The sequence below is a fragment of the Octodon degus genome, unplaced genomic scaffold, assembly GCF_000260255.1.
Source record: "Octodon degus isolate 3935 unplaced genomic scaffold, OctDeg1.0 scaffold00273, whole genome shotgun sequence".
In the NCBI taxonomy this organism is placed as follows: domain Eukaryota; kingdom Metazoa; phylum Chordata; class Mammalia; order Rodentia; family Octodontidae; genus Octodon; species Octodon degus.
This window is the reverse complement of record NW_004524849.1, coordinates 108,320-120,995: the sequence shown is the minus strand read 5'-3', so window position 1 is coordinate 120,995 and position 12,676 is coordinate 108,320. Positions and strand designations below refer to the sequence as shown.

At 37.6% G+C, this 12,676-nt stretch overlaps 1 protein-coding gene and 1 non-coding gene across 3 annotated transcripts in view; both read right to left on the bottom strand.

The window, feature by feature from the left end:
• Positions 1–638: 638 nt before the first annotated feature.
• Positions 639–12,676, bottom strand: part of Dhx9 (DExH-box helicase 9) — a 45,862-nt gene continuing 33,824 nt past the window's right edge. For both annotated transcript variants that reach the window (XM_023706859.1, XM_023706860.1), the window contains 10 exons: positions 12,388–12,461; positions 10,717–10,869; positions 9,791–9,951; positions 8,688–8,799; positions 7,606–7,767; positions 7,363–7,490; positions 5,261–5,490; positions 5,009–5,124; positions 3,192–3,392; positions 639–1,450 (listed from right to left, as the gene is read on the bottom strand). In XM_023706859.1, coding sequence (XP_023562627.1) covers positions 754–1,450; positions 3,192–3,392; positions 5,009–5,124; positions 5,261–5,490; positions 7,363–7,490; positions 7,606–7,767; positions 8,688–8,799; positions 9,791–9,951; positions 10,717–10,869; positions 12,388–12,461 — 2,034 coding nt within the window. In that variant the 3' untranslated portion in view covers positions 639–753. The remainder of the gene's footprint in view (positions 1,451–3,191; positions 3,393–5,008; positions 5,125–5,260; positions 5,491–7,362; positions 7,491–7,605; positions 7,768–8,687; positions 8,800–9,790; positions 9,952–10,716; positions 10,870–12,387; positions 12,462–12,676) is intronic.
• Positions 4,435–4,537, bottom strand: LOC111814134. Its single transcript, XR_002819202.1, has one exon. It is a non-coding gene; the product is annotated as a U6 spliceosomal RNA (small nuclear RNA).

Sequence of the window (12,676 nt, the reverse complement as noted above, 5' to 3'; positions counted from 1 at the left end):
GGATGAAGCAGGGTTGCTATGAGTTTGGAGATGGCCAGGGTTACACTGTATCACATCTTTCATTCTTTTTCTAAGTGTAACTGTTATTCAAGGGTTCTATAGATTATACTATCCTCACTTTTTATACTGGGAACTTATCTATAATGTTGATGTCGGTCACAAGATTTTTACAAAGCATGAACATAATGAATGCATTTTGAGATCACACTGCAATCCGGCACAGGCAAAACAGAGGAAGCCAAAACAATTACCCCTGGGTCAAAAGTTCTGTGTGGTTCAACAATCTGACTTGGCCAATATTGACTCACTGCCAATGCTATTTAAAATCACCTGATATATTTTACTTGAAACAGAGAATACAATTTTCCTAATGTTTAAGTGCATTAGCAGTGAAAACCTAATGTATTTATGACTAATAATCAACCACACACAGGCAGTATTCAGAGTAATACTTTATTTTCTATGGTATTAAACAAAAGCCAAGAAAATATCAAGTTAGTTTAAAAAGCAAATCTTACCCCTTAACGAAAAAATACAAACTGGTACTTTTATAATAATCATTGTATTTTACATAATATGAACAAAATCACTAATGTAACTATATGCTTGGCTTCCTTAAACTACAATGAACCACAGAATAAAAGAAAATGAGTTTACTTTGGGGGAGTAAATAAACCTTTTGAGAAAACACATAGCATGCTTTATTTTATATTTTTTAAATAGTCTATGCGTAAGCATTGACATAACTAAGTTTTAATAACCACCACCTCCCCTGCCCTGTCCAAAGTAGCCTCCTCCAAAGCCTCCCCTGCCACCTCCTCGCTGGAATCCCCCAGACCCTCTGTAGCCTCCACCAGGTCCTCTGAAATCTCCCCCACCAGGTCCTCTATAGTCTCCCCCACCAGGTCCCCTGAAATCTCCCCCACCAGGTCCCCTGTAGTCTCCCCCACCAGGTCCCCTGTAGTCTCCCCCACCAGGTCCCCTAAAGTCTCCCCCACCAGGTCCCCTGTAGTCTCCCCCACCAGGTCCCCTGAAGTCTCCTCCACCAGGTCCTCTAAAGTCTCCCCCATTAGGTCCTCGGAAGTCTCCCCCGTTAGGCCCACGGAAGTCTCCCCCATTAGGCCCACGGAAGTCTCCTCCATTAGGGCCTCGGAAGTCTCCCCCACTAGGTCCTCTGTAGTCTCCACTAGATCCCCTATAGTCTCCACCAAAGTTGCCCCTATAACCCCCTCGGAAACCTCTATAGCCTCCACCATATCCTCTTCGGTAGGAGTTGGAGCCACCTCCATAGCCCCCACCACCATAGCCCCCAGTGCCATAGCCTCCACCGCCATAGCCACTACCATAGCCTCCGGTGCCGTAGCCACCACCACCATATCCAGAACCTCTTCTATATCCACTTCCATTATCGTATCTAGCCATCTTGGGAGGACGTGGACCATCTCCATACCTAGGAAAAGTAAAACCCACCAGCTTAGTATTCTTTATCAGTTTTAGGCAATGAACCCAGAGCTTCACACATGGTTAAGACAGTAAATCACTTAATACAACTTAACTACTCATCCAAATGTATAGACTTAGTCAATTTGAATATTCAACAAAAAAAGCAGTAAAATCAGAAAAGACCACAAGGCAATTTGAACATATAATACATAAAAAAAGGAAGAAAATGGACATATACGATCTGAAATGAAAAAATCTTCAATTCCAAAATAGAAAAAGGTATCAATTAAAGTTTGCTTACTCAGTTCAATGACAGTGTTCTAAGATCAAATATTAATATATTAGCAAGAGGTTACTGAGACTAACACTAAATTAAATGTGGTATTTGCTGCCTAAATTTGTCTCATACAACAAATAATGAAAATGAGCACTAACAACTGCAGAAATCAAGATGTCCCACTACTGTTCCAATTCAGTATACACCCCCAAACTGCTTTTTACTCTGGTGAGGTTTTGTAGACAATGGCACTATAAAGGAGCTTTCCAAATCAGAAATTCAGCTGTGCTTGTGCCCCATATTAACCCATCACTAATGCTTATTCATTTTACTGAAAAGCTAATGTAGCCACTTCTCCACATTTCACTTCTCCCATGTGTAATTTGAGTTGCCTCATATCAATACATACTAGGTTCCTTATCTCAGCTTATTTATCTAGTTACTGTACTCTTTCACAAGAGTAATTACATGAGAAGGCTCCTTGTTCACAATTCCTGTCAAAATTAGTCTCTTTTTCACTAAACATCCATGAGTACTTCATTTGTACTGAAGACACTTATTCTGTAGTATGGCTGTGATGCTCATTCTCTTTGTGAAGATTCTTTTCGAAAATCTTTCCATAGATCTGCCCAAATTAGGAGCACCACAGAACCTAAAAGCACCGCTTCTAGAGCCATACTACTTGGGTCTGACTGGCTCTATCAGCTGCTAGCAGTATGAGCTGAGGTCTTTAATAATTTCTGCCTAGTTTTCTTAATAAATGTATACTAATAGTTCTATTAATAGTGCACAACCAAATGAAATGACCCCTTATTAGACATTTTTTGTGAACAGCATTACTGTAACAGTTAAACCTGAGGGACAGGATTGTGTCCATGCTCGTTAAGATACACCATTCTCATGCAACATATCATTAAATCTACATCCTTACAAATGATTAAGCATATGTCACAAAATGCTGAAAATGAAAACCATGTGTGATCACTGGTTGTAATATTCTTTTTCCGTAGGCAAATGGTGAGGAAAAATAAAATCTGAAGCAAACGAAACATTTTAAAAATTAAGAAAAATTTTACACTTTTTTGCTTGTTAAGATAGCAACAATGAACTCCCCATGGTGGTCCACCCCTTTCTGGCAGGCTAAGGCACCAGAATCCTAACTTTGAGCCAAACCTGAAAAACAGCTATGCCTTATCAACATTCTTTTTTCCTTAGAGACATCAAAACAGTATGGTATTTTGTCATTTCCTGTTCTATGATCCAGTCTCAATTACATATGCACTTTTAAGGTCTCTGTCATTAACAAAAACTGCTGTTGCATCCACATTAACCTAAGAAACACTTCTATTTTGAGCATTAGTCAATCATAAATGCCCTATTAACTCTCCATAATTTGATTTTAAACAGCTCTGGGAATTCCAGTCCCATTTATAACTGTTCCTTGCTTGGTTAAAAGACAACTTATACTCACCGTGCAGCACCAATCATAAGACTTATACCAGCTGCTGAGGGCCTAGAGATTTGTCGGATCATGTTCAGCATGTGTTCATTTACAGGGTCCAATTGGCTGATAATATTAGGTTGTTTGGTAACTTCAACAACCAGAGCTTCCATGGCTGCCCGGAGGGCAGTGATACAGGCAGCAGCATCATGAGATATTTGCAGTCTGATCCTAAAATGAAGAAAAATTAAAAAATTACTCATCTCTCAATTTCGCACATGGGAAATCATTTTTAACAAGCACCTAATTGTTTAACAAGTACCAATACTACAACTGAATGATTCCAGACTCAGAAAACATGGGTATAAAAAATAACAATCTGCACTAACTTTAGAATTCACTACTAGCTAGGTGTAGCAATCTTATTATAGAATCTTTTTTTTTTTTTTTGAGACAAGGCCTTGCTATGCAGTCAAGGCTGAATTTGAACTAGCAGAAGCTATCTTCCAATTCTTGGCAACCCTCTTGTCTCAACTTACTAAGTGCTGGGATTATACACATGTGCCACCATAGCCAGTAAACTATAAAATCTTTCAAGCCTCCAATGACACATTCAGAATGTTTTGAATTTTAGGAATGGGGAGATAACTCATTTGGGCTGGGGAGATAGCTTATAGAATAAACGCCTGCCTGGCAAGTGCAGTGTCGTGAGTTCAATCTCCAGTACTGCAAAATAAATAAATAAAAAGTTATATTAGGGGCTGGAGAGATGGCTCAGTGGAATAAACACTTCCCTGGCAAGCGCAAGGACCTGAGTTCAATCCCTGGTTCCACAAAAAAAAATTTTCAAGGGGTCCAAAAAATATGCTGATTGTATTACCTATACCCTAAACTATTTACTGCACCTTCTCTGTAAGATGGTCATTACTATTACCCAAGCTCCAATTTGGTGATGGCAGTATTTATAAAAGCAGCTTAAATATGAGGTACTTATAAATTTGCCAGTACAGTAAAACCTTGTTTTGCAAGCCAACTTTGATCCAGAAATGTGCTTGAAATGATGAAAACAGATGACTGCCTCCACACCGAAGAATTATCATAAAGATGATTACAATACTGTACTATAATAAATAATAAAAACTAATCTACAATTACTTTTAAAACCTTCTCTGGATGGTATGGGGGAAACAAGACGGGAGGGTTACTTTGTAGGACAACTATCACTAACAAAACTACTGTTATCAATAGATTCTTTTCCTTTACATGGAACTTTTTTAATACGGAACACTTCATGAATTTGCATGTCTTGCGCAGGGGTCATGCTAATCTTCTCTGTATTGTTCCAGTTTTAGTTTATGTGCTGCCAAAGCAAGCACATTTACATGCAACTTTGAGGAATCTATCCAATGCCACTTGCATGTGCCTCTGAAAATTTTGCAGGTATGATACTACATTGTAAGGGGGAGAAAGGGGGTGGGCAGAGAACGAGGGGGGAGATCAGTGAGAATAAAGGGGGAGAAGGAGGGGATAGAGTTAGATAATCACTGGCTCAGTTATGGAATGTTGGTATTCAGTGTAACATGCTACTTGTATTTCAAGTGTCACTCATTCACAAAGTCAGAATTAGAAATGTCTGCTTATCTTGCGCAACACTCACAAAACAACTCACAATTGTGAGATTTTACTGTAAATCAACTTAAGTTTGTTTATAATCAACTATACTACCAAGAATTTTCCACTTTAGTCATTCAACTGTCCTATTTACTTCACATATTAAGTTAGAGCTAAGTTCTAACACAATTCAGTTCTAAGAATTCAGTTTGAAGTCCAAATCTGAAAATCCGTACCAGTCATCTACAAAGACAATTTGTCCATCAGACTGGACTTTCTTGGAGGCAAAGAGCAGCAACTGCAAGGGAGTAACTAAGGTCATGCCTTTAGCAGAGATGGCTCGGGTTCGAATCTGAAGATAAAGAGGCAAGAGAAAAATAGTTGTCATTTTGTCAAATAATGTCATCTAATGACAATAAATACTGTGAACACTAAAACTCATGTTCAAAAAGACAATTTGAATTTTCCAAACTCTTCTAATCTCTTACCTTCTCGCCAAATACAAAGAAGGGAGAAGGGTATTTCATGTCTTGGCTGCTAAATGGACAATTAACAGATGATTTGTGGATAAGTGCATTACGCCCTTCAGTGGTAAGAATTTTTCTCTTTTCCTTATGGTAGCATACATTGGGGTACACACCAAACGCCAGGAGAGAGATAACAACATCCAAATTATTATCTGGTCCAGTGTTAGTAAACACTTGTGTCAACAAACACTCTGTTAAGAAGAAATTGAAACAAAGAATCAAGTTAACAGTAATTTTTACATCATGTGCAAACTATTTGAGCATTAGGAAAAATGACTACTTCCACAAACACTGCTTTAAAACAACTGAGTGGTACTACTTTTTTCCTCAGGATCCTATTCAGAGCTAAGAATAAGTTCAGGAAAAAAACCGCTGCTAAATTTATGTAATAAATTTAAAGCATCTATATTCTCTTGTAGACTTGATCACAGCACAAGCTTGGGTCATTTTACAAAGTGTATTTTATCTGCTCTTGTTAAATAGCTACCACTTATAGAAGACAGTGATAAATGACTTCCTGGAACTTAGGGTGATTTCACCAGACTACTGTTGTTACATCACTGACTCAAAAACCCAATATATAATGCTGAGGAAACAGGTATGTCTTGTTCTCAAACTTGGGTTGTATTTTTACATGTCCTAAATGAATCTGAACAAGCAATTTAAATGTTAGTGTTGCGGCCCAGCCCTAGCTCAGTTCTTTAAGTGGCTGCTTCCACAACGGTGGCAGCCTCAGTTTGCTGTAGTTCGATCCCCACAACACTCCAGCCATGCAAAAGTGCCCTGAAGGCATTCAAGGAGCAAAAAAATAAAAAATAAAAAAATAAATGTTAGTGATAGGGGCCGGGGAGATGGCTCAGTGGAATAAGTGCTTCCCTGGCAAGCGCCTGAGTTCAATCCCTGATTCCACCAAAAAATAATAAATAAATAAATAAATAAATAAATAAATAAATAAATAAAGTAAATATTAGTGCTGGCTTCATTATCTACAAAATGAGTTAACGTCTTTATATTAGTTCTGAGATGACAATTATAAAGATTCTAATACATAAAAATGTCCTTTTCCGTTTCTTTGATTTTAAGGAAATAAGGATGAAAACTATTCTGATGAAAACTACAACAGATGAAAACTATTCTGCTTACTGAAATCATATTTTTTAAAAAAACTTACTATACTTCCCATGTGTCTCACAATATACTCTACTTTTTGGTTCACAGAATCATAGAATTTCTGGCTATGAATTCTAGGATTATGAATCAACGAGGATATTTTATTTTTTTGGATACTGGAAACAGAACTCAGGAACCTCGTACTGGGCAGGTGCTTATGCTGCTGAGCTATCTCCCATGCCCAACGAAGTTTATGTTTAATCTCACTGAAAAAGAAAAGTACTCCAGCACAATTAAATGTCATTTATGGTGGAGCATGCCTGTAAGTCCTGCCCTCTGGGAGTCAGCAAGGAGGTTCCTAAATTCAAGCTCAATTTTGGCAAGTTAGTGATTCATCAAGACCTTTGGTCTCAAAAATAAAAAATGAAAAGGGCTGGGAATGTAGCTCAGTGCAAAGGCCCTGAATCCATCCCAAATAAAGAAAGGGGAAAGGGAAAAGAACCAGATTAGTGCTGATGTATCATAATTAATTAGGAATCTCTGAGATCACTTCTGAAAGTTGAAATTCAAGCCATTTAAAATTTAAGGATAGGGATATAGCACAGCAAGGTCCTGAGTTCAACTCTTGGTACCAAAAAAAAAAATGTGGTAGAATTTACTCCAATTCTAAACATCTCTCAAGCTTTCACCATAACTTGTTGTTTCCTTTGTCAAATGACTGAATTAATGTAAAAAAAACCCCTATCAACATATTCTAAGCTACAGTGGCGAACCTATAGCATAGCAGTGAACGCATGCCACAGTAGGCTATTACCAATGAACATTCAAAGGTTTGCCATCATTGGCTTAGAAAATGAACAGCGCTAAATGTCTGAATCTCAAATATAACATCATATATACGTATTACATAAATATTACTACAGATAGAGCTAAGAATGAGAATGAAGTCTTACCTTCTGGAAATCCAGAATTAAGCAGAATTTCTTTAAGCTGAACTTTGGCCTCCCAAGTCATTCTTAATGTAGCCATATTGAGTCTTTTGTGTTCACAAAAACGTATCTCTGCTTCCTCTCCACCCATTCTAGAACGAAATGGAATACAATGGAGTCATTCTCAAAGACCAGAGAACTAGATTTAGATTAAAAACTAACTTAAAAACTGTTCACTCGACTAGTAACTTCAGTTTAAGCCCATACCTAGCATCATCCCAGGCTTGAAATACTGACAAAAGAGCCACATGGTCAGAAAACCTGTTTCCAGCAAAATTTCGATGGATATAGCCCAGCCGCTTCCCTTCACTGATGAAAGGCTCTGGAAAGCAGGTAGCAGCAGCAATGGTACAGACAGCATCTCCCACACTGAAACACATGTTACATTATTATAGTATACAGTATAACACAATTTTATTGCCAGTAGACTGGGTCGTATTGTTCACTGTGTGTCAGTGATCACTGACTATAATGCTTTTCTTAACACTGAAAATAACTTAATAAAAAACATTACAGCTGTTTTCTCCAAAATCAGAAAGTAAAAACTGAGGACTTCTGACATTAATGGCTATCTTTTTCTTCCCTATTTTCTCTTGTTCATTTTTTTGAGACAGGCTCTCATTGGGCAGTTGTCAGGCCCTGAATTCACTCTGTAGCCCAGACTGGCCTCGTAGTTGTAGTGATTCTCTTGCCTCAGCCTCTGAAGTGCTGGGATTACATGAGTGCACCACCATAACCAGCTCTCTCATCCATATACCAAACTTTTTACTCTTCAAAAACATTCTGGTAGGGCTGGTAAGATGGCTCAGGGGTCTAAAGCACCTACTTGGAACAAGCTTGGCAAAGCACAGGGACCGCGGTTTGATCCCCCAGCACCACATGCCAGCCAGCCCTGCCCCGTGGTGGGCTGAGCTGGCCACACACACACACACACACACACACACACACACACACACACACAATAAATAAATCGAAAAAAATTAAAAAAAAAAAAAAACAACATTCTAGTAAAATGTATTCCTTCTTTTAATACTATTCTCTTTCAGGAGACAACTACATTAGTCCCTCAAGAAGTACCCTTCTAAGAAATCTGTTTTCCCAAATCAAAATCCAAGTATCTAATGCCCATTTTTCTATTCTTATAAATTCTCTCATCATCTATCTACATTTTACCTAAAAGTAGTATTTTCTTCTATCTCATTCCACCTTGATTTTATGGGGAAGGGTTAAGATCATGAAGCTATTCAACCACTTCTATTAGCAATGAAACAAATTTAAAAAGTACTTACTAGAAAATACATCCCATTATCATCATTTTTCCGAAACGAGGCTCAATGGGAAGTTTAGCCAGGATTCGTCCCAGAGGAGTCAATTCATCATTGATATCTAATGCATCAAGCTCTGTGGGGAGAAGATTCTTTGTGAACACACACAGAGAACACCTTTTATTCTATTCTAGATATAGATCAAATGTTTATTAGAAAATTGAAACTTGGGTAGTGAACTTAAGACATCATTTGCCAAACAAAATCCTGCACCAGGGCTGAGGAGATGGCTCAATAGCATAAGCGGGCTTCCCTGGCAAGAACAAGGGCCTGAATTCAATCCCTGGTTCCGCAAAGAAAAAAAAAAAGAAATCCTGTACCATGTCCACTGTCAACAATTCTTTTAGTTCAAAAATAGAACTAGTGGGCATGGTGCTTCAGTAATCTTACCACTTGTCAGGCTCAAGCAACAAGATGGTCAGCCTGAAATACAGTGAAATCTTGTCACCAAACCAAAATCAAAGTAATATAAATAATACATTACATTTAGGTATTGTACATTTAAAATCTGATATAACAGTAGTCTAAAGAAATCTACGAATACAACAGTAACAACGGCATAAGTTATATACATGCCATAAAAAATTTGATACTATGCTATCTACTGACTTTTAAAGACAAAGAAATGAAATGTGGAGAGGTATAAAGCTCACAAATGCCAGATTCACAATTCAAGTGGTTTATACAGTATCTATAGCAGACTTGAAAACAAAAGTAAATGTTGCAGGAGATATACACATATATAGAGTCCTATAATTGCCTTTTTTTTTCTTTGGCAGAACCAGGGATTGAACTCAGGCCCTTGAGCTTATTCTACTGAGCCATCTCCCTAATCCCAACTCCTATAATTGACTTTCTCGTTTTTATTAGAAGATGACATTTGACTTGGCTTTTTTTTCCCTCAAAAATGTGAGACTCATCTCCACCCTAACACTGCTCACTATAATACGTGACACATACTAAGTAGAGAACATAATGCTAGAAGTCTTACTACTATAGCCCTATTGACTCTACCTGATTCACCATTAATTAGCATCTGTATTAGACAGGTAGGTTTTTATAAGTACCTCTTAGAGTATGCTCTGCTTCAATCACAGCATCCAAAGGTGGAGGTTCAATTGCTTTGGCCAAGAACTGGCCAATTCCTCCCAGACGCAGAAGTTTTATGCTCAAAGCAATTTCATGCAATGGTGTTCGAAACATCTCTGGCGTCATATGGGTTTCAAGTCTAAAAGAAAACAAGTGTGAAACAATCAACCTCATTGTGCAAATTTATCAAAATGTTTACAAAGACACAATTCAGGGTACACAGCTGCCCCTTCCTTGTAACCGTTTTTAATTCCCAAAAGAATGGCCACCGTGAGGAAATGTAGTAGTACTGACATGCTGGTGAAGATATGGGGAAAAAGGAACCCTTCTTCATTGTTGGTAGGAGGGTAAACTAATACAACTACTATGGAAATCACTAGGTAATTTTTTAAAACCCAAAAACTAGAAATTCTATTTGACTCAGTCCCTTTGCAGTTATCTTCCCAGAAACTTTTGTAAAAATACCGTATTACAGTGTTGTGATTATCCTCATGTTTACAACAGCACCATTCCCGCTAAGTAAATCTTGGAAGTGGCCTATATACTAATTAATGGATGACTGGATAAAATGTAGTACTCATACACAATGACTGTCATAATGATAAAATTGAGGAAAATGTATGTGGGTAGAATCTATGTTAAGTGATGTGAATTAGACACAAAAGCTTGAATACCTCTTTCCCTTTATATGAAAAAGATAATAGGAAAAAAGGGAATTCTTTAAGTACTTTTATACATACTAAGCTTGTATGTTCGCTCGTATTTAGTCTTGTTTTTGACTTAACACTGAACAAAGAACATGTGCCCCCAGTAAGACTCCCTGTCTCAAAAAAGAACAAGGATGGAGTCAATGCAAAGCTACTGCTGTTAATATGTGTTACCAGGAGGCAGGTTGACACATTACCTCTCAAAACGAGCTCGGCTACAGAGGTGAAAGCAGAATCCAGGCCGCACACGACCAGCTCGGCCTTTCCGCTGTTCCAGGTTTGTTTTGGATGCCCACACTGTAGCATAATTGGTCATGTTGTTGTGAGCAGTAAACAATTTCACTTTCTGCCTACATAGGAAAGAGTGGTTAATTCTAAGACCCCAATATGTCTATTTATGTATAACACGGTTGTATATCCATAAGACAGTGCTTTCTAAAGCCTACTGCTACTTGTGAACACCAAAAATAAGAACAGCATTTGATTTTACTTCCCTAGCTATCAATCTACTGAAACACAACATAGTATACACATACTACTTGCCAGCTGCATTATCTTTGTAAAGATATGTAACACTTTTGCCTCATTTGAAAATGTGTATGCACTTGATCTATACAAGGCTATGTACAACATTAAAATACATATTAAATCATGTTAAGTGGGATCTGACACACACACACGTGAAAAAATCACTCAAGCCCTCTCTACTCCAGTTTTAAAATAACACAATTTCTACAACCTAAAGGTTGTTATGGCACATCTCCTGTCATACCTCATGAAATACTGGGATTGTCTGCTGGATTCCCCAAGTAATCTTAGATTTCTTTTAAGTTATACATGTAGCAAACTGCTTCTAATTAACTGGGATCAGCACAGAATGCTATTTGCTATTACTTAAAATAGCCACTGGGGAATCATTTTTAATTGTCACGACTGAAGGACAATGTATAAAAGACATGGAGTACAAGTAAGTAAAACATATCCAAGTTCTAACATTGGTGTTACTCTTGATCAGCTACCAGTATATTTATTTACCTTCTCTACATACAGTGCCACTTTCCACCCCAGTATTTCCCAGGCTCATCTAACACTAAAACTTTAATTCTTAAGTTTAAGATAGAGTATTTGTCATGTGCTAAGTACTGGTCAACCTTGCATTCCAAATAGCACAGTAGCAGTACAATAGTGATCAGTGAAAAAAATCACAGGAAACACATAAAACGCCAGCTGACTGACTGCAGTGGAAAGCAGTCAGTAATTACAATGTTAAGCTTTGTCACATTCTGATTAATCACAAAGAATTACTGTTGACTCTGTTCAGTGCAGCATGAGATCAAGATATGAATTTTAAAGTGATTACAGCCCCCCCCCCCCAAAAAAATCCATTCTTCCTCACTCTGAATACACTTATCCAATTCTTGCTACTTTCAGAACTGGTTCTGAAAATCTAAGATATTTTTAGTTGTGCTATTATAGTTGCCTTGATGTTCTAAATGAAGGCAAAATGTCTATCTTCCATGGTCATTTTGACTATGAGAGCCTCAAGATGCACAATGCCAGATATGCTAAGTAAGGAAAATGAAGACACAACGTAATGTTTTTAAAGCCTGCCTGTCTGCCGAATGACACTTCGAGGACACATTCCCTATATATTTTTTGAGTAAAGCAGTTCATGAAAACAGGAGTTCCAGAACTGCTTCAGAAATTGACAAGAATGATGCCATACACACGTTCAAAGCCACTCCAAGGCTGTCGGGGAATTAACTGCAAGTATTTTACTTTGGCAATTTTAAGGCATTTTAATTCTGTTCACTGCTGAACATTCCAGTTGGTCAAACTGTATATGAATAGATTTCCTGAGAACTTACTTGCAGGAGTCAATGACATAAACAACATCATTTATGGTAATGCTTGTTTCAGCAATATTTGTGGACAAAATAACCTGCAAAGAAATGAAAGAAAAAAAATCGCACTTCTGAAGATGTTCTACTTTACATACCCCAGAAGACTGATATGCTCACATAAAAATGACAAGTGTAGTTTTAAAAACACCTCCTTATTGGAAAAAAAATTAGCAAGTTTAAGCAGAGAAGGCTATTTGTATGTACGTATGTATTTTAATTGGCTTTTTGAGCCAGGACAATGCTATGTAGTCTA